Source organism: Mirounga angustirostris, unplaced genomic scaffold (assembly GCF_029215605.1).
Source record: "Mirounga angustirostris isolate CCGP_5_RB_7025 unplaced genomic scaffold, mMirAng1.0.hap1 SCAF_6, whole genome shotgun sequence".
NCBI lineage: Eukaryota > Metazoa > Chordata > Mammalia > Carnivora > Phocidae > Mirounga > Mirounga angustirostris.
The window spans coordinates 86,122,369-86,143,579 of record NW_026991714.1 but is presented as its reverse complement, the minus strand read 5'-3'; the positions used below and the strand labels follow the sequence as shown (position 1 = coordinate 86,143,579).

The 21,211-nt window shown below is 42.4% G+C and overlaps 1 protein-coding gene across 3 annotated transcripts in view; it reads left to right on the top strand.

Annotated features, from left to right (window-relative positions):
* Window positions 1-643, top strand: part of CAPN9 (calpain 9) — a 42,368-nt gene extending 41,725 nt beyond the window's left edge. For all 3 annotated transcript variants that reach the window (XM_045876213.1, XM_045876212.1, XM_045876211.1), the window contains one exon: window positions 617-643. In XM_045876213.1, the coding sequence (XP_045732169.1) occupies window positions 617-643 (27 nt within the window). The remainder of the gene's footprint in view (window positions 1-616) is intronic.
* The last annotated feature ends 20,568 nt before the right edge of the window (window positions 644-21,211 follow it).

The window sequence follows — 21,211 nt, the reverse complement described above, 5'->3', positions numbered from 1 at the left end:
GAAGAGTCTGTGTGTCTTCCTTCACCCAGCTGCCTTCCCTGACCCTGACCTTGGCATACGCTGTGTCCAGGAAATGGGGCAGAGAAAAGAGAAGAAACCATCCCACATAATTGTGTTTCCCCGTGACCATGCTGTGATAAGAAAGCAGGGGGCAAGGGGAGGAAGAGGCAGGATGCCCTCAGGCTAGAGAAGGAACTGCATGCAACTTCACCAGTTCACTTGTAAAGAGCCCCAGATGCTGAGCCTGCAGCCTCTTCCTGATGGACCACCTCTGTCCTAACCGTCAGGGGACCCCTCATCAAAGAGGAAAAGGCACTTCATATTGCCCTGCCTGAGGTGCCTCAGGAAGGCTCTCTTCTTTGCCAGGGAGAAAGCACATTTCTCTCTCTCTCTCTGCACTTGACTTGAACTAACTCAGAAAGATCTCAGGACCTCTGGAAAACTGAAAGTGTTGGGAATTCACATTTTAAAAATATTTCATGTTGAAGTGGAAGTCCATATTCAAAGGCAAGATGATTGGATGGCGGAACTGCTGTGACACAAACCAACCAGGGCTGGTAGGGGAGTAGAGGGATAACCAACTCTTCACTTTCTCTCTCTGTCTTTTTGTTCCCAGTTCATCAACTTGACAATGAACATCTGAGGCTTCCGCAGCAAGGATGCAGTCTGTCCGGCCGAGTCTTGACTTTTGGACCATGAACTTCAGAACGTTTCTTGATGTAGAGCTCTCCTCCCATTATCCAACCTTCTCCTCCCCCTGCCCCACCATCCTGATCTTGGAAGAATGAAATGGACTCAGCTATGATCTCTGATTTTATGCTCCTTCTTTGTACAATCCCTGCCCTAAGAGGGGCTGAGGTTACCACCTGTGCCTTAAGCTCAGGTTCAGGCATCGTTAGCAATTTCTCCGCCCACCTTCCCCACCTCTTCCCAGTACTAATTATCCAAAGTGTAACTCAGTGCACAGAGCCCTGGCTTCAGTGGAATGTCAATCATTACACTCGAACATCCTATACAGGACAATGTTTCTATAAATGTGTTGGGGCCTGAGATGAGAACAGAAAGTTGTGATGTCATAATTAAGTATTTTCTTCATCTTAGGTGTGTTTCCTTATTGGGGGGCAAACCTTGGGGGAATTCTGGATGCTTACTTGTAAGAGTGGAACAACATGAAAATCCCTATTTCCTCCTCCAAGAGGTGGTAACTAAGACAGTGTCTGTCCAGTCCAGACATCCTTTGTGTCTAAAGCTTTGGGTCAGAAAAGTCAGGTGCAATGCTTTTCTTCTCGGTAGCCCAGATTCAGGTCAGACTGGATTGCATTAATTTCTACCATGCTGGGGAAGAACAGAGTGGAGAAGCCTTGTTTTAGCTCCCTGACACTGGATAGGAAAATCCCACCAAATTGGAATAATAGGAAATAACGTGATATTGCCTCAGTAAATGTTAGGTCTCATTTTCTTATTTATATACTTGTGGCAGGTGAGGTGGAATGGAGGGGTGTGCAGAGAGAGAAGGGGGCACAATGGTTGGGATGAAGATCAAGTTAGAAGTGAAACTTCATCAGATTCCTGTCCCCTGGCTAAAGATGCTGGGGCAACATGATCTCTTCTCAATTCCCAACCCTTCCCTGATCTCACCCAGCAATAGGAGCATCATGCAATAACAATGTTTTCTAGTTTCTGTATTTGATATTTGATATCTTGAGGGCTTGCTAACCCTGGAGGGATTGCCCTTCCCAAAGCTAGTCAATTCCCGGAAGTAGCAAACAGCTTGCCTGCAAGTGTGCTTTTCATATACAAGCCAACCAATCCAGAGCCCACACCCCAACCACCTCCTCTATGGGACTTTGACACTCCAGGCCACTATCCACCTACCCTAATCACCGCAGAGCCAGGTTTCAGACAACTAGGGACACTTCTAAGCCCCAGAGCCTGCTGAAATTATACAAACTAGCCAATCGTCAGACTGCTTACTCTGCCTCACCCATTCCTTCCTATGGAAACCACAATAAAGATTCTTGCCCACATTTTCCCCTTGCTCCCCCTGCTTCCTGACCAAGTCTGGTGCCTTTCTGTATGGCCCTGCATGACATGGCATGCCCCCTCCTTTTGGGATTGGTGAATATAACAAGTTACCTTTTCAATAGCAATTGTCTCCTAATCTTTTGGTCTCATCAGATAATAACTTGAATTTACAAGAAATGAACAGCACTACAAATAGTATCTGTGGGTTAATATAAAAGTCTATAAATGTGTTTTTTTTTCTTCTAATTTTGTTAAAAGACATAAGGCTATATAAAGCAATAATTATAACACTCTATTCTTAGGTTTGTAACATATGTAGAGATATATAATAATAATAGCACAAAGGAAAGGAAAGAAATTGAGATATATTGAAGCAATATTGCTATATTTTACTGACATTAAGCAAGTATTAACCTGAAGTAGATGGTATAAGTTAATTTGCATATTGTAATCTGTAAAGCAACCTCTAAGAAAATAACAAAAATGCAGTAAAGCAACAGAGGAATTGAAATGGTATACCTAGAAAGAATTGTTAGCACAAAAGCAGTAGAGGGGGAACACATTTTCAAAATGAGACACAGAAAACAAAATGGCAGACCTAAATCCAACCACAGCAATAATTATATTAAGTATAAATGGATAAACACTATAATCAAAAGGCAGTGATTATCAGAATGGATTTAAAAAATAAGATTCAGGGCGCCTGGGTGGCTCAGTTGGTTAAGCAACTGCCTTCAGCTCAGGTCCTGATCCCAGGGTCCTGGGATCGAGTCCCGCATCAGGCTCCCTGCTCTGAGGGGAGCCTGCTTCTCCCTCTCCCACTCCCCCTGCTTGTGTTCCCTCTCTCACTGTGTCTCTCTCTGTCAAATAAATAAATAAAATCTTAAAAAAAAAAAATAAGATTCAATGGCTACCATCTACATGAGACACACTTCACACAAAAAGACAAAAATAGGTTGGAAGTAAAATGATAAAAAGCGAATACCATGCCAATGGTAGCAATAAATGAGCCAGAGTGGCTATACTACTATCAAACAAATTTAACTTCCAGATAAAAAATATTATTAAAGACAAGGAGGGTCATTACATATGATAAAGGGTAAATACATTAGGAAGATAAAACAATTATAAATGTCATACTACCAAATAGTAGAGCCTCAAAATACATGAAGCAAAAATGCATAGATTGAAAGAAGAAATAAACACTTTAACAATTAGTTCAATACCCCACTTCAGTAATTGAAAGAGCAGCTAAACAGAAAATCAGCAAAGATGCAGAAAACTTGAATGACACTTGTCAACATAATAGACATTTTTAGAGCACTCTACTTTAAAATAAATACACAGTTTTTTCAAAAGCAGATGGAATGTTCTCCAGGTTATATCATATACTAGGTCATAAAACAAATTTCAATATATTTAAAAAGATTTACGGGGCGCCTGGGTGGCTCAGTTGGTTAAGCGACTGCCTTCGGCTCAGGTCATGATCCTGGAGTCCCGGGATCGAGTCCCGGGATTGAGTCCCGCATCGGGCTCCCTGCTCGGCAGGGAGTCTGTTCCTCCCTCTGACCCTCCTCCCTCTCATGCTCTCTGTCTCTCATTCTCTCTGTCTCAAATAAATAAATAAAATCTTTAAAAAATAAATAAATAAAAAGATTTACATCATTCAGAGTATGTTCTCCAGCCACAAATGAATTAAATTAGAAATCACAACTAGAAAGAAATTTGGGAAATCTCAGTTTTTATAAATTAAACACATTTAGAAGTAATCCATGAGTCAAAGAAAAATCACGATGGAAATCAGAAATATTTTAAGCTGAATTAAACAAGGATACAACATATCAAGATGAATGGGATAGGACTAAATGAGGACTTGGGAAAGCAGAAAGTTCTCACATCAGTAATTTAAGCTTCCGTCTTAAAAAAAACATGAGAGACCAAAAAAACAAGAGAGAAAAAGAGGTAAATTGAATCCAAAGAAAGCAATAAGAAAGAAATAAAGATCAGAGCAAAAATTAATGAACTAGAAAACTGAAGAATAGAGAAACTCAAGGAAATAGAAAGTCAGTTCTTAGAAAAGATCAACAATAGAAAGAAAAGGATCAGCAATATTGATACTCTTTTAGCTAAACTGACCAAAAGAAAATGATTTGTTTCCAGAATATATAAGGAACTACCACTCAACAGGAAAACAAACAACCTGATTTTCTAAATGAGCAAAGATTTCAATAGACATTTCTCCAAAGAAGATATGCAAATGGAAATAAGCTCATGAAAAGATGCTCAATCTGATCAGCCATTAGTGAAATGCACACTCCTACCCATTCACACCACCGTGAGATACGACACAGACCCACTGTAATGGTTATAACGAACAAGACTGAAAATACCAAGTGTTGGCAAAAATATGCAGAAACTGCACCCCTCATCCATTGCTGGTGGGAATGTAAAATGTACCGTTCCTTTGGAAAAACAGTTGGGTTTGCTTTAAAAGTTAAACATATACTTACCACATAAATTAGCAAATCCACTCTTAGGTACCTACCTAAGAAAAATGAAAAGATATGATGTATACACAAAGACTTGTAGGTGACTATGAATAGCAGCTTTATTTATAAAGCCAAGACAATGAAAACAATCCATAGCTGGAGAATAGATTAACAAAATTCCTTACAATGGAATTATTGTAAATATTGTAAAATAAGCTGCTAATATATGCTTCTTCTACTTTCCATTTGCATAAACCTTTTTTAAAAGGCAAATCCATAGAGACAAAAAACAGATCTGTGGTTGTCTGGAGCTGGAAATGGAAGTGGGGATTAACTGAGCCAGCACGACAACTGTGTGGGGTGATGGAGATACTCTGAACCTGGATCATGGTGTTGGTTGCAAAATCCTGCACATTTACTAAGGAGCATTTGTTTGTATACTTATAATGGGTGGATTTTGTGGTATTTAAATTATACTTTGATAAACCCTTTAATAAAAAGTACATGATCTGTGAGATAAGAGACAAAAACAAGCAGATAAGAGACATGGGAGTGTAAGCAGATAAACAATATTGAATTAATTACTGTCTACCTTGGTGACTGCTTTCTGTTAAAGTAGTCAAAATGATAATCCATGTTAGTATTTTTTTTCTTAGTTTCAAGAATGATTAGGTTAAGCCTCCGACCCTTGACTTCAGGTGAAGGTCGTGGGATTGAGCCCTGCATCCGGCTCAGCACTCACAGTGTGGGGTCTGCTTGAGATTCTCTCTCTCTCACTCTGCCCCTCCCACTTGTGCTCTCTCTCTAAAATAAATAAATAAATCTTTAAAAAAATTAATCAGTCATACTTTATAAATAGCTCATTTAATATTCAGTCTTACAAGTTTGGTTTTCTCATCCCCATAAAACAGATTTCTAAACTATGCAGATTGAGGCTCAGAGGGGCTCATGAAGCAGCCAAGAGCCTTTTGAACGCAATGCTGCTTCCTGTTTGAGCAGAATTTGGATGAAGATGTTCAAGCCTCTGCAGGAGGAGGTGGTGTCCTTCCCCATCTTGAGATTCTATGATGCTATCAAGTAACCTGAAAATTATTCTCACAACAGTATAAGTGACTAATGATATTTAAAAAGAAAATGTTGGGGCGCCTGGGTGGCTCAGTCGTTAAGCATCTGCCTTCGGCTCAGGTCATGGTCCCAGGGTCCTGGGATCGAGCCCCGCATCGGGCTCCCTGCTCGGTGGGAAGCCTGCTTCTCCCTCTCCCACTCCCCCTGCTTGTGTTCCCTCTCTCGCTGTGTCTCTCTGTCAAATAAATAAATAAAATCTTGGAAAAAAAGAAAAAGAAAATGTCCTCTCTTACTGACATTTTGAAGCATGATGAAAACTTTAAGCCTAAGGAGTGATGTTCCTCGGTGGGATTTCAGCTTGAGAGGAGGATACTTACTATTTTTGCAGGGTGGACTCCCCCCACTGCGAGGAGCTGCCTGCTCACCTGGGCCAGCTTCGCCCTCACGAAGTGAGCACTCACAGAGTACCTTAACTTTCCTGTGACCTAACTCTGCAGGCTGCAAACTCTACGATGGCTCGTAGATTGCAATTCCTGTATGTGATCACAGTGTTTGACACATTGTAACACCGTAAGCCCTCAATGAAGGACAAGGTAAGGGAAAAAATTCTCTCAATAAAGACTTCCGTGGGCTCTCTGGGATAGGCTGGTGGACCATCGTAAGGAGTGGTCACGCCTCCAGCCCCGTTCCCTCAGATAACAGAGATGCCCTACCTCCCCAGTATCTCTCCCCACAGGGCTGCCCCCAGCCCTTGCATCAACTGCGGCCCTGTGGTCACACGTAAAGAGCTGCACCCAACCCAGAGACTGGAAATCGTTTCCCATAGATCCTCAGACCAAAGCCCTCAGGCCCTACCAGGAGGGAGCCACGGGCCACAGCCACCTTTCTCTGAAATGCACCAGGCTCTTCTCGGCCCTGCCCTATGCACAGTCACGCAGTGAAGGGTGCCCACTGAACCTCGGTTTGTTAGCAAGCAATACTCTGCTTTGCTCAAGCCCCAGAGCAGGGGACCCGATTGGCAGGAGTCCTGGGGTCGGTGGTGCCAGCTCTACTCAGCGCACTGGATCATTCATGTTAACAAAGCACTGTTCTACTGAGAACCAAGACCGCCTGCCAAGTACCCGTGTGGGCTGTGCAGGCACCGACCGCAGCTGCGAATCAACAGTAGGCTGTGCTTGCTACTGATGCTCGCCTGGGGCATTTTCCCAGCCCCACAGTGCCTTTCTGAGAGGTGGCAAGGGGATGGGGGAGGAGGGAGGGGAAGGGGGAGAAAGAGAAAAGTGCAGATGGGAGAGGAGAGAGACTCTTCCTTGATCCCTGAATGGTGCCTCTGGGTGGAAGAACATAGCCCCGTGGTGTTCTTGAGGAGGAGATTTTTCTGTGCATTACCAGTCAAACTCTGCTAGGAGGAAAAGTCTCTCTCTTTCCATAGTCAGGCAACCGAACCACATGGAACAAAATGTGGGATCACATAACGCAAAGAACATTGAATTCAGAGTCCAGAGACCTGAATTCCAGGCTGTAATTTACCTGCAGCGAGCTGTAGGGGCTGTAGCCACAGCACTTAACTTCTCTGGGCTGCTTTGCTCTGTGCAATTGTATGATTCCTTCTCTAACTCTGGGGCTTTGAAGGCGAGTCAAGTGTGGCTCAGTCCTGGTCCAGTGGGGCGTATGGAGAGACCGGTAGGAAGTAGCAGAGGTGGGGAGGGCCAGCCTGAGAATTCACTTACCTGATTCCCTGACAAAGCTCAGGGTTCTTAGAAGAATGAGACCAGAGGAGTCTCTCCATGCCGCATCAGGACCTGGCTTCTAGGAAATTCTCTGTCCTCCTCATTCCTTTCAGCATCTCCCCATGCTCCTCTTTCTTCCAAACTCACCAGAAGCCAACTATCCATATGCTTTAGCTTCCTCTCTATTCCCTTGCAGGTGAACTTCTAGGTTCTAAAAAGACAGTCATCCACCCCGATGGTCTCCCCCGTGGTCACTTCTTGACCCACTGCTAGAACAGACTTCCTCCCCCCACCACTGGGTTGGCACCTCTGTCGGGACAGTGCCAGCTCCAGGGGACAATGGGGGCCTCCTCCTGTGTGAGGTCTCTGCAGCGCGGGATGCCCCTGGCCATGTCCTTTTTTACGAACCCACCCCTTTGCTCTGGGCACTGTTACTCCCTGGCTTCCCCCTGCCTTTCCGGCCAGTCCTGCCAGTCCAATTCCCATGCTCCTCCCCTCTGTTCGGACTTGAATATTGGTGTCTTTAGGACTTAGCCATCAGCACTTTCATCCCATTCTGCACACGCGGGCATCTCGTGTGCTTGTGGATTCCAGTCGCCATTTCTACACCACTGACTCCCAACCCCGTGTCTCACTCCTGGCCCCTCCTGAGCTCCTTGACAACACACTGTGCAGGAGAATCATCTCTACACGCACCTCTACCCAGTTCTGGGAGGACTCCCACAGGCACCTCCATTCTGCATTCTACAAATATTGAATACTCAGTCAGCACTATGTTGGGTGCTGTGTGGCCCTCCTACTTAAGATGCAGTCAGGCCTCCTCCTTGCTCCCAGGAAAATGCCCAAAACTCAGTATAGCCCTGCTTACTGCTAAGCATGTTCTTCAGGATGCAGCCCGGAGCTGGGTTGGCCGTCCTCCCGTTCGAAACCATGTCCCCTAGCCTTGCTGGATCACTGCCTCTACTGTGCACTCGCTCTTGCCCACTCTAGGTGTCCCCTCTAGACCAGGAATGCCTTGCTGGCGGGGATGAGAGTCAAGTCATACCCACCTCTGTGCGTCCCATGTGCCCAGCACAGCTTCTGGTCCACATTAATGTTTGGGCTCTCTGTCTCTAATGTGCGTGGACTGCAAGCATGGAGGAAGGGAATTCAGACCCAGAGTATGTATTCCTAAACCCTTTTGATCCCTTTGCTCCATCAGAATAGGCTTAGCTTTTGTGGATACTTGAAGTGTGCCCACTGAACATCTGTTTGCTAGCATGCAATATTGGCTCTGCTTTGCTCAAAAAGCATGCAGGGTGTTCTGCTCCAAAGATGGCATTATGCCTTCCAGATACGAGAAATTTCAAGCATACAGGGTGGTCTTCATTGAAGCAAGGAGCACTCTGGTAAAAACCTTTGATAGGAAACAGATGCAGGTCCCTTTTTCTAAACAAAAGAATCAAAGTGCCATTCACAGAACCTGCCTGCTGTATTCAATAACACAAGTTTTTAAAAAAACCACCCAATCTGAGCAGCATTCAGTTGGTTGAAAGTCCCTGGAAAAGTCAGAAAATGTGGGGTTGAGATCCCCACAGAAATCCTATATCATGTTTATCTCTGTTATTGCATTTGATAGAAATATATAAAAGTCAGTCTGTTTTTGCAAAGCTGATATTTCTTTTTTTTTTTTTAAGATTTTATTTATTTATTTGACAGAGAGATTGACAGCGAGAGAGGGAACACAAGCAGGGGGGAGTGGGAGAGGGAGAAGCAGGCTTCCCGCTGAGCAGGGAGCCCGATGCGGGGCCCGATCCCAGGATCCTGGGATCATGACCCGAGCCGAAGGCAGACGCTTAACGACTGAGCCACCCAGGCGCCCCAAAGCTGATATTTCTTTTGTTGGTAATTGGTCACTGTGTCTACAGAAACAGAACTTTCTTTGGCCCAAATCACAGAGATATGTGGCCAGGCATGGCATCAGATCACAGGGCATTACACACAACAATAATGCATGGGCTCTTGCAGGACAGTTCCAAGGCCTATTATAAGCCCTGATATTTCTAAAACCCATCCCAATATTTCTTAAATCACTTCATTTTATTATTTTATATATTTATTATAAAGGGTTTAAGTGATAAAAATCAAAAGGATGATTCTACACTTGCCAATAATTTTGACTATTTATTTATTAATCTTCATCTCTCCTGCCAAGTGTGCATATGTCCATGTCTTGTCTTTGTACCTATTCATCCTACCTAATCAAATCTAGACTTGACAAAGTTCAAGTCTGCAAACACACCGTGGGAGAAATCAGATACTGTATGGAGTAGTAACTTGCTTATTAAGTGTTCATCTAATACCTAGCAGTGCCTGGGTGACTCAGTCGGTTGAGCATCCAACTCTTGGTTTCAGCTCAGGTTATGATCTCAGGGTCATAAGATCGAGCCCCACATTGGGCTTCACACTCAGCATGGAGTCTGCCTCAGATTCTCTCTGCCCCTCCTGCTCGTGTTCTCTCTCTCTCTCAAATAACTAAATAAATAAATCTTTTTTTAAATAAATGTTCATCTAATACCTAATGATTATAATAATAATTATAATAATATTACCTATAACTTATTTACTGCACTCACTGTACAAAGACCCCACAACTGCGTTACATGAATTATCGCATTTAATTCTGACAATGACAGGGGTGCCTGGGTGGCTCAGTCAGTTGGGTGTCTGCCTTCAGCTCAGGTCATGGTCTCAGGGTTCCAGGATTGAGCCCCAACGTCGGGCTCCCTGCTCAGTAGGGAGTTGCTTGTCCCTCTCCCTCTGCTTATGCTCTCTCTCTCTTAAATAAATAAATAATCTTTAAAAAAATAACCAGGACAATTACTTTTGGCACTTGAGGTTAAAATTCTCTGATTCCAAAACTCTTAGCTTTGTATTAGTTGGAATGATTGGGTTGCAAGCAAGAGAATGTGACTTTTGAGTAACTGAAGTAGAAAAAGACTTATCACAAGGATACGAAGTAGCCCACAGAATTGGAGAGAACACTGAAGACCCAGAAATAATGACAGGCGTCTTGGTGGCAAGAACTGATGTAGTAGTAGGGAGTGCGTGCTTCAGGGGTACGGAATTGTCTTCTGGGGTGAAGAAAATGCTTTTGAAACTAGAGAGTGGTGGTGGTCACACAGCGCTGTGATTGCACTGAATGCCGCTGAATTGTACACTTTAGAAGGGTTGATTGTATATTGTGTGAATTTCACCTCACTAGAATTTTAAAAAGGGGGGTGAGGACTGGTAGACATCTGCCCCTGTGGGGTACTGCCTCTGTGACCAATTGCCACCAACACATTTCAGGGTTGTTTTTGTTTTTGTCTTGGTTCATCTCTGAAATGCAGGTGAAGAGCGTATGGTAGACTTGGCTTGGGCCATACGCCCACACCTTTGGCACAATGAATGATAATCCTGTCCGATCATATCCAATTCTGGCCACAGTAGTTCCCATAAAGACCTCTCAGGGTGCTGAGGGAGAAAGGGGAGAATAGATACTGTACATCGAAACCAAAACCACGTTTGTCTCCAACAACTCTTTGCCACTATAACCTATTTCCTCCTTTCTCAGGAACTGTGTTAGCCTGGAGAAACTAGGAACAAACAAAATGCAGTTATTCTTCTCAATGATAGCAACGGGTCTCTAGGCACAAAGGACCTACATAAAAGCAAAGAAACTGAGTAACGTGGAAGGGGGTTAACAGCTGAAATGAAATGTAAGAGACGGTCCTAATTTCCTCATTATTGGTGAATCAGCTGCTCTGATCATTCTCTCTGGTAAGTTGTTTTCTCCTGCAAAATTCAGAAATCAGATTCTAGCACTTCCATAAGTGGACGGAAACAGAGTGAAGGAACAGCAGAAATGGTGTGGCATCTCGGAGTCGGGAAACCAGGCCTTTGAAAGTAGTCCAGTTGAGCCACACACAAAAACGACGAGGGGCGTGTCACCATCTTGGCAAGAGGCTGACCTGAGAGAGACAGGTCAAGGGAGCATACACTGCAGTGGTGTCAGTGGGTCCCATTGTGTCCTATTGAGGAAACAGAACCCCTGGTTTGACTCAGCCTAAGTATAAACTCCAAGCCAGGATTCACAGGAAGTAGAATTTCCCCTAAAACCGAATGAGAAACATGCTTCCGTAAGTCTAGACAGAGATACATGGATTTCGAACTGTGCTTGACCAGAGGACACAGGCGGAGTGAAGGAGGTGACTAAGTCCAGGGCAGGATGACCTGACGCCATGGGATGACTCTCAGACATCTGGGCAAATGCCTTCTACAATCAGAGGATAAAGGAACAGGATAGGCCACCAAGGCTCTAGTCTGACGGAGTCCATGGGAAACACAGGTGAGGAGCGGAGAATACTCCATATACATGAATGAGGTTGAACAAAATCATCCCAAATATCATCATCCAGATAAAAATATTTTTTTTACTTTACTTTATTGTGGTAAATATATGTGACATCTGATTCTACCACGTTAGCCATTTTTTTTTCATTTTTTTTTATTCTTATGTTAATCCCCATACATTACATCATTAGTTTTAGATGAAGTGTTCCATGATTCATTGTTTGTGCATAACACCCAGTGTTCCATGCAGAATGTGCCCTCCTCAATACCCACCACCAGGCTAACCCATCCTCCCACCCCCCCTCCCCTCTAGAACCCTGTTTGTTTTTCAGAGTCCATCGTCTCTCATGGTTCGTCTACCCCTCCGTTTTCCCCCGCTTCATTCTTCCCCTCCCGCTACCTTCTTCTTCTTTTTTTTTTCTTAACATATATTGCATTATTTGTTTCAGAGGTACAGATCTGAGATTCAACAGTCTTTCACAATTCACAGCGCTTACCAGAGCACATACCCCCCCACGTTAGCCATTTTTAAGTGCACAATTCAGTGGCATTCAGTACATTCTCAGTGTTATGCAACCATCACCACCATCCATTTCCAGAACTCTTTCATCATCTCTGGAGTCATTAAACACATAAACACCACCTTTCCCTCTACACCCAGCCCCTGGGAGGCTCTATTCTATTTTCTTTCTCTATGAGTCTGCTCTTCTGGATCCCTCTAATAAGTGGGATAATACAATTTTTGTCCTTTTGCATCTGGCTTATTTCACTTAGCATTATATTTTCAGGGTTTGATCAAGTTGTAGCATGTGTCAGAATTACCTTCCTTTTTGTGGCTCAATATTTCATAGGTATGTATATAGCACATTTTGTTTACCCATTCATCTGTTGACAAAGATTTGGGTCGTTCCCATATTTTGGCTATTGTTTTTTGTTTTGTTTTGTTTTTGTTTTCGTTATTTTAGAGAGACAGAGTGTGCGTGTGTGCTAGAGGAGGTAAGGAGGGAGAGAGAAAATCTTAAGCAGGCTCTATGCCCAGTGCAGAGCATTACACAGGGTTCAAGCTCGTGACCCTGAGATCATGCCCTGAGCTAAAATCTAGACTTGGATACTTAACTGACTGAGCCACCCAGGCAACCCTCATATTTTGGCTATTGTAAACCATGCTGCTATGAACATGCATGTACAAATATCTGATTGAGTCTCTGCTTTTGATTCTTTTGGGGTACATACCTAGGAGTGAAATTGTTGGGTCACATGGTAATTCTATGTTTCATTTTTTTGAGGAACAGCTAAGCTATTTTCTACTGCAGCTGCACCATTTTATATCCCCCTAGCAGTGCAGAAGGGTTCCAATTTCTCCACATCCTCACCAACCATTGTAATTTTCCTTTTTTATTTTTATTTTTTCAGAATAGTCATTTTAGTTGATGTGTAGTGGTATCTCATTGTGGTTTTGATGAGCATTTTCCTGATGACTAATGATGTTGAGCATCTTTTTAGAGAAATAAATATTCAAATCCTTTGCCCATTTTTGAATTAGGTTGTTTAGATTTTGTTCTTGAGCTGGAGGAGTTATTATTCTAGGTATTAATTCCTTATATGAGACATGATTTGCAAACATACTCTCCCATTCTGTGGCTTGTCTTTTCCTTCTCCTGACAGCATCCTCTGATGCACAAAAGTTTTAAATTTTGATGAAGTCTAATTTATGTATTTTTTCTTTTGTTGCCTGAGCTTTTGGGGTCATAACCAAGAAATCAAGCCAAAACCAGCATCATCAGGATTTTCCCATTTTCTACTAGGAGATTTATAGGGACAGCCATTAAGTCTAGGTCTTTAGGCCATTTTGAGTCACACTTTGTATATGGTGTAAGGTAAAGGTCCAACTTCATTTTTCTGCTTGTGGCTATCCAGTTTTCCCAGCACTGTCTATAGAAAAGACTGGTCTTTCCCCCACTGAATGGTCTTAGCATTCTTGCCGAAAATCAAGTGACTCTGTATGTGACCGTTTATTTCTGGACGCTCTATTGCATACTGTAGCTCTGTAGTATGTTTTGAAATCAGGAAGTGTGGGTCCTCCAACTTTGCTCTTCTTTCTCAATATTGTTTTGGCTATCACCCTTGAAATTTCATATAAACTTTAGGATGGGTTTTTTTTCTATTTCTGCAAAAAAAAAAAAAAATCCGATTGAGGTCTTAATAGGAATTGTGTTGGAACTGTGGATTGCTTTAGATGGTACTGACATCTTAATTATGTTTTCTAACCATGAACATAAACTATCTTTCCATTTATGTCTTCTTTAATTTCTTATAGCAATGTTTTGTAGTTTTCAGTGTATAAGACTTTTGCCTCCTTGACTAAATTTATCCCTAGTATTTTATTCTTTTTGATACTATTATAAATGGAATTGTGAGGGGCTCCTGGGTGGCTCAGTTGGTTAAGCGACTGCCTTCAGCTCAGGTCATGATCCTGGAGTCTGAGGATCGAGTCCCACATCGGGCTCCCTGCTCAGCAGGGAGTCTGCTTCTCTCTCTGACCCTCCCCCCTCTCAGGTTCTCTCTCTATTCATTCTCTCTCTCAAATAAATAAATAAAATCTTTAAAAAAATAAAATAAATGGAATTGTGGGTTTTTTTTTTCCTTTTGGGGGTGTTCATTGCTAGTCTATAGACATGCAACAGATTTTTATGTGTTGACTTTTGTTGTGTCCTACAATTTTGATAATTTCATTCATTAGTTTAACAGGGTTTTTCATTGAATCTTTAAGGCTTTCTATGTATAAGATCAGGTTATCTGTAAAAAGAGATAATTTTATTTCTTCCTTTCCAATGTGGATGCTTTTTATTTTTTTTCTTGCCTAATTGTTCTGACTAGGACTTCCAGTACTATGTTGAATAGAATTAGTGAAAATATGTATCCTTGTCTTATTCCTGACTTTAATTAGTCTTTCTCCATTAGTGAAAAGCTATTAGTCTTTCACCATTGAATATGATATTAACTATAGGTTTTTCATATATGGCTTTATCATGTTGAGGATGTTTCCTTCTATTCCTAGTTTATCGAGTGTTTTTATCATTAAATTGTGTTGAATCTTGTCAAATGTTTTTTCTGCATTTGATATTATCATGTGGGTTTTTTAAATTCATCTATTAACATGGTGTGTTGCATTAATTGGTTTTCACTTGTTGAACCATCCTTGCACTCCAGGAGTAAATTTCACTTGCGCATGGTGTGTAATTACTTTAATGTGTCACTGACTTCGGTTTGCAAATATTTTGTTGAGGATTTATGTATCATTATTCATCAGGGATATTGACTTGTAGTTTTCCTTTCTTGTGGTGTCTTTGGCTTTTTATCAAAGTAATACTGGCTTCATAAAATGAGTCAAGAAGTGTTCCCTTACCTCAATTTTTCTGAAACAGTTTGAAAAGGATTCATGCTAATTCTTTAGATGTTTGGTAAGATTCACTAGTGAAGCTATCTACTCCTGGGCTTTTCTTTGTTGGGAGATTTTTTATTACTAATTCAATCTCCTTAACTTGTTAGAGTTCTATTGAGATTTTCTGTTTCTTCATGACTCAGTTTTGATAGATTGTGAATTTCTGAAAATTTGCTCATTTTATATAGGTTATCCAATTTATTGGCATACAATTTGTTCATTGTATTCTCTTATATTCCTTTTTATTTCTGTGAAATTGGTTGTAATGTCCCTTCTTTCATTCTAATTCTAGTAATTTGAGTCTTGCAATATTTCTGATAAGAAAGCTGTTTTCATCTTTATTTTTGTTTCTTTGCATATAATGTGCCCCTATTTTCTGGCTTCATTTAAGTATTTTTTCTTTGTCACTTGTAGCAAGCAATATGATTATAATGTACCTTCGTAGTTTCTTTGTGTTTCTTGGGCTTAACGTCCATTGAAATTCTTGGGTCTGTGAGTTTATAGTTTTCACTAAATTTGGAAAGTGTTCAGTCTTAATTTTTTTCAAATATTTTTGTCCTTCCACCCTTGAATTCTGAGCACTTCAAGGTTACTTGAAGTTGTCCTATAGCTTATATGATCTATTTTTTTATTAGTCTTTTTCCTCTGTGTTTCATTGGGTTTCTTTTGCTATGTCTTCAAATTTACTGTTTTTCTTTAATGTTTACTCTGCTGTTAATCCCATCCTGCATATTTTCGTTCATCTAATCCACTGTGATTCTCATCTCTAGAAGTTCATTTTGGGTCTTTTTACATCTTCTGTGTATCTACTTAGCAGGTTTAGTCTTTCCAATAACCTCTTGAGCACATGGAATACAGTTATAACAGTGTTTATATCTTGTCTACTAATTCTCTTATCTGTGTCAGCTCCGGGTCAGCTTCTACAGACTGGTTTCTTTCCCTCATTATGTGTTGTGCTTTCCTGCTTCTTTGCATGATTGACAATTTTTTATTTTGATTGACTGCTTAACCTTATGACTTTTGCCTTGGTTTCTGGATGTTTTTATACTGCTATAAATATTCCTGATCTTTATTCAGGAACACAGTTAAGTTATTTGAAATAAGTATGATCCTTCTGAGTCTTGTTTTTAAGCTTTATTAGGTGGAACCACACCAGCATTTAACTTAAGGTTTGTATTCCACACTATGCAGAAAATCAAGACTAAGTGTCTATTTAAAGGTCTGTAACCTTAATTACATTTACAAAATCCCTTTCACCAGGTAGTATATCATAGTCACAGTTTTCTGAGATTAGGGCATGAACATCTTCGAGGGGTTGTCATTAGGCCTTACACAATTCACCCTCTAGTGCCCTTTCCCCCAGATTCATGTCTGTCCCCCACACAAAATATACAGGAGTCCATGAGCCTTCCCCTGCTGCTGTAACCATCAAAGACATCACAAAGATTGGAAATGCTGAACAGGTGCTACCTCCACCAGCCTCCCAGAGTCCAGAGCAGCCTTACCTCTGCTCCAACATCACTCCACTCTTACTGCTCTTACAGCTGCCAGGAATACTACACTGCCAAAACCAGAAATAGAAGGTTCTCTCTTCCTTCTGTGTTATGATCTCTCCCGGGCCTCTTTCCTATTGGCAGTATGCAATAGTTTAGAGTCATGAATGTAGCCTGGCAGTCACACAGTCTACAAAGACGAGTGTGCAGCTAGGTGGGTCTGGCTGCACTCAACCTCTCCTCTTCTGTCAGATTACAACCAGTGGGAGCAATGCAAGAAGAGCAATAGCCAAAGAGTGAATGAAGAACCGGATGTAGTCATCAGTGGGCAAACCCTCCCTGAAGTGCTGCTAAACTCTGGATTGCAGTGGGCGAGGCCTGAAGCTAGTGTGGCATCTGAAGAGGGTGCCATTAGGCTGGGTCTGCAAGAGTTGGAGAAACTGAAGACTTTACCTGCAACAGGAAGGCTCGCTGCTTCTGGGGTAGAGAAACATTGCTCACAGGAACAGCAAGTAGACAGGAAGCATGGAGTCCCCTCTTCTCCACACACTTTGCAGGCTCCATGTAGGTCTTTTATTGGCAGGGTCCAAGGGGAGCAGATGGCAAAGCAGAAATGGGCTTTGCAGAGAACCAGCCTCAGCATTGCAAAGCCGGGTCTGAAAGAGTGAGTGTGCAGCTGAAAGATGAGAGTCCAGTAACTGGCACGCCTTGCACATGGGTCATCCTGAAAGTGCAGAGGTGATGCCCATGACCTCTCAGTGCAGTGACCCTGCAGACACCGGCTTGTGGATGTCAGTCCCTGAGTGATCCTAGTGGCCACTCTTCCAGGAAAAGAGAGAACCCAGGATGTAAGGAGAGCAGAATAGTCCTCTCTAGCATGCCTCCACATGGGGAGAGGGCGTGGGAGTCCGCCACTGAACCAGGGCTACAACAGGAAAGGAAGAGCAAAACCCTCCCACCCCCTCGCCGTCCCTCCCCAGTGGCACTTGGCTCAAGCATGGTGACAATTGCTGAGCACAGTGGTTGTGTACGCAAGGACCTTTCCCACTCTGAGTAAAGATACAACTTGCGTCATGAATGTGGGCTGTCTGGAGGCAACATGTCTAAAGGTGTCTTCAGGGACAAATACAAAAATTGAATTTTAATTCCCCATCAGATACGTATATATACACACAATTGCTCATTCTGATGATGAAATTCTTCCTGAGAGAATTTCCTATAATGCAACTATTATAAGAAAGACCAGATGTAATGCAAATTTTATGCCCTACACTGCACGGAATAAATCTTTCTCAAGAATGTGTAACTCAGATGAATAGTCAGTCACCTCAGGTCTCAGACATTTTTCCTAAGTATGAGGAGTTTTCTCTGAATTAATTCTTGCCTTTTTTCCACAAACATCAGAAGGTACCTACAGAACTGTACAACAGCAAGAATGAACCTTAATGTAAACTGCGGACTTTAGTTCATAATCATGTATCAACATTGGTTCACCAATTGTAACAAATGTACCACAATAATGCAAGATGTTAATAATAGGGAAAGTCAGGGGACAAACAGGATATATGGGAACTCAATGTTTCTGTAAACCTAAAATTTCTTTAAAAATAAAGTCTATTAAAACACTCAGACTGTGGGGCGCCTGAGTGGCTTAGCTGGTTAGGTATCTGCTCTTGATTTCAGCTCAGGTCATGATCTCAGGGTCAAGGGATCTAGCCCTGTGTCGGGCTCCCCGCCCACTGGGGAGTCTGCTTGAGATTCTTTCTCTCCCTCTGCCCCTCCTCCACCACTCATGCATGCTCTCAAATAAATAAATAAATGAAATCTTTTAAAAAACTTAAAATACACAGACTGTAAAAGAACACTTTAATCAAGGTCAATTCTGAAGAACACTTGGGTGGGGGGGCGGGGATTTCAAAAAATATCTTTCTTGGGAAGATTTAGGGTCAATTTCCAAGAAACTGAGTCAAGAGAATTTGATTAATTAATAATTTTTTTCTCCTATTTATAAAAGCTTACTTGCAACTTTTTTTCCTATTGCTTTTAAAGTTGAAATCCATTTCCTGAAAAATTGCCACCACTGTTTCCTAGAGCTTTGATTTCTTATCATGGAATTTGGATCAGGATTCTCCAGAAAGCTCTCACCTCCCTTGGTTCACAAAGGTGTGCAAGCTCCTCACTGGCAATTTCTGAGACTGAGGGGCCATCACATCTCAGACGCATTTTGCTTAAACACCCCTGTAGCTGCCAGCTATTTGCACTTGAACAAGAACTTCACTAGGCTTGCAAACCTTTGGAAACAAGACCAAGACTGGGTAGAGCTTTTTTCCAGACAACGCTGAGCTTGAATTTTTAGATTCCTTCCGAGATTTGTCAGTATTCTTCCCCAAATCCAGGGCACCGAAAGCCTCCCAGGATGTCTTAAGCATCTGTCTCTGATCTTGGACCTTGGTTCTGAAAGCTTTGGCAAACATCACTTCTAAATGTAAATAGCAAAGCTGTAGAGTCAGACTTTCCTTTTTTTTTTTTTTTAATTTTTTTTTTTTATTCTTATGTTAATCCCCATACATTACATCATTAGTTTTAGATGAAGTGTTCCATGATTCATTGTTTGTGCATAACACCCAGTGCTCCATGCAGAACGTGCCTTCCTCAATACCCATCACAGGCTAACCCATCCTCCCACCCCCCTCCCCTCTAGAACCCTCAGTTTGTTTTTCAGAGTCCATCGTCTCTCATGGTTCGTCTACCCCTCCGATTTCCCCCACTTCATTCTTCCCCTCCCGCTACCTTCTTCTTCTTCTTTTTTTTTTTCTTAACATATATTGCATTATTTGTTTCAGAGGTACAGATCTGAGATTCAACAGTCTTGCACAATTCACAGCGCTTACCAGAGCACATACCCTCTCCAGTGTCTATCACCCAGTCACCCCATCCCTCCCACCCCACCCCCCACTCCAGCAACCCTCAGTTTGTTTCCTGCAATTAAGAATTCCTCATATCAGTGAGATCATATGATACATCAGACTTTCCTTTTTGACAAACATCTCTCCTTGACCAAACTCAATCAGTTTCTTCAGAATCTTCTTCCCAATGAGGCCTCGACTTTTGGACTTCAGCGTTCATCTCTGCTTTGTCCAATTTGAGCAAGAACCCTGCTCGGTCATCTTCTCCAACATCCCCCCACCTTGATATCTGATGGGGTTCCCCCGCTCCCCCTGGGTGACATGTGACCGCCTGTCCAGCCCTCAGCAAGAACTCTGTTAGCTCAGGTTAGCCAGAATCCTTCCTTACCCTGATGTTTCCTCTTTGTTTTCCATCCATTGGCCTCCCCTCCCTGCCCTGCTCCCTGCTTGTAAATTCCCACTTTTGTCTGTCCTATTCAGAGTGGTGCCCCATTGCTCTCCCCAGCTGCAAACCCCACTGCAGTGGTCCTTACACCTATTACACTGGGCCTGCAGAAATTCTGCCCTACTACCTTTGCCAAGCACCACGAATAACTTTCCGTGGACATCTTGCCCCCCCAGCCCCTCCCACCCATGTCAAGCTCCGCCTGGAGTGGGGGTCCCCGACCATCTGCTGCCCAGCCCTACCTCTCAGCCCCTGCTCCTAAGTCAACAGTATTTATTTTTCAGACTAAAACCTTTCCTCAAACAAACCAAACTACAGGCACACATCGCCCAATGTATTTTTATCACCGCAGTGCTGAAAAAAATATATGGAGATTTACTGGGGCGCCTATATGAATTGGAACAATGCATATAATCCCCACGCATGAGATCACTTAGAAGGAAGCTGCGGGACATTATGTGCCTATTAAATAATGGAAAATGAAATGTGCACTGTAAAAATAAACCTTTCAGCAAGATAAATGAGATCATTTTCTTGGAAAGAACTTGGCCAGGAGTGGAAAAACTCCCACCTTCCTTCACACATGTGAAGATGTCAAAAGGCCAGAGGCCAAGGCTTCCTATGTGCATTCACCAAGGGTGTGGGGTTGGTACTACTTTTCTTGAGAAGGAAGAAAGCATAGAGAATTCTGTCCCCCTTACATCTTAACTCTGGATGCTGCCCATAGTCTTACTGACAAGATAGCCCAGAGAAATAAAAAACAATCGGTACCTCACTTCCTTACTCCATAAATCCAGAAGTTGTATCGCTGTTTTTGGAAGAGGGTAGAAAATGTACCCAGGAAGGGTTACTTATTAGTGTTTCCACAACCTTCTAGAGTAGAAGTGGCATGCCCATCTGAAGCTCAATGGAAGAGGGAAAATGGGAGCAGTCATCACAGGAAGGAGGAAACCAAGAGGGCCGACGAGAGACAAGTGGACAGGGGAAGGGCGGGGAAATGGCGCAGCTAACAGAAATGGGTAAATCAGGATGGGGAGCCTGTTTCCATTTGAGATTTGAGGTCTTTTATAGAGTATCAGTGTGAAACCATTCTGACAGGAAATGGGAATGAAGGAGTGGATCCTGAGTGGGATTTTAGAGCTGATCATTTGAATTTGGAAGGTACCAATTCAGATAAGCTATTGAAAAGTCAAGCTTTCACAAGAAAATGAGCATAAAAAGAGAACATCTGAGAGGCTAGGA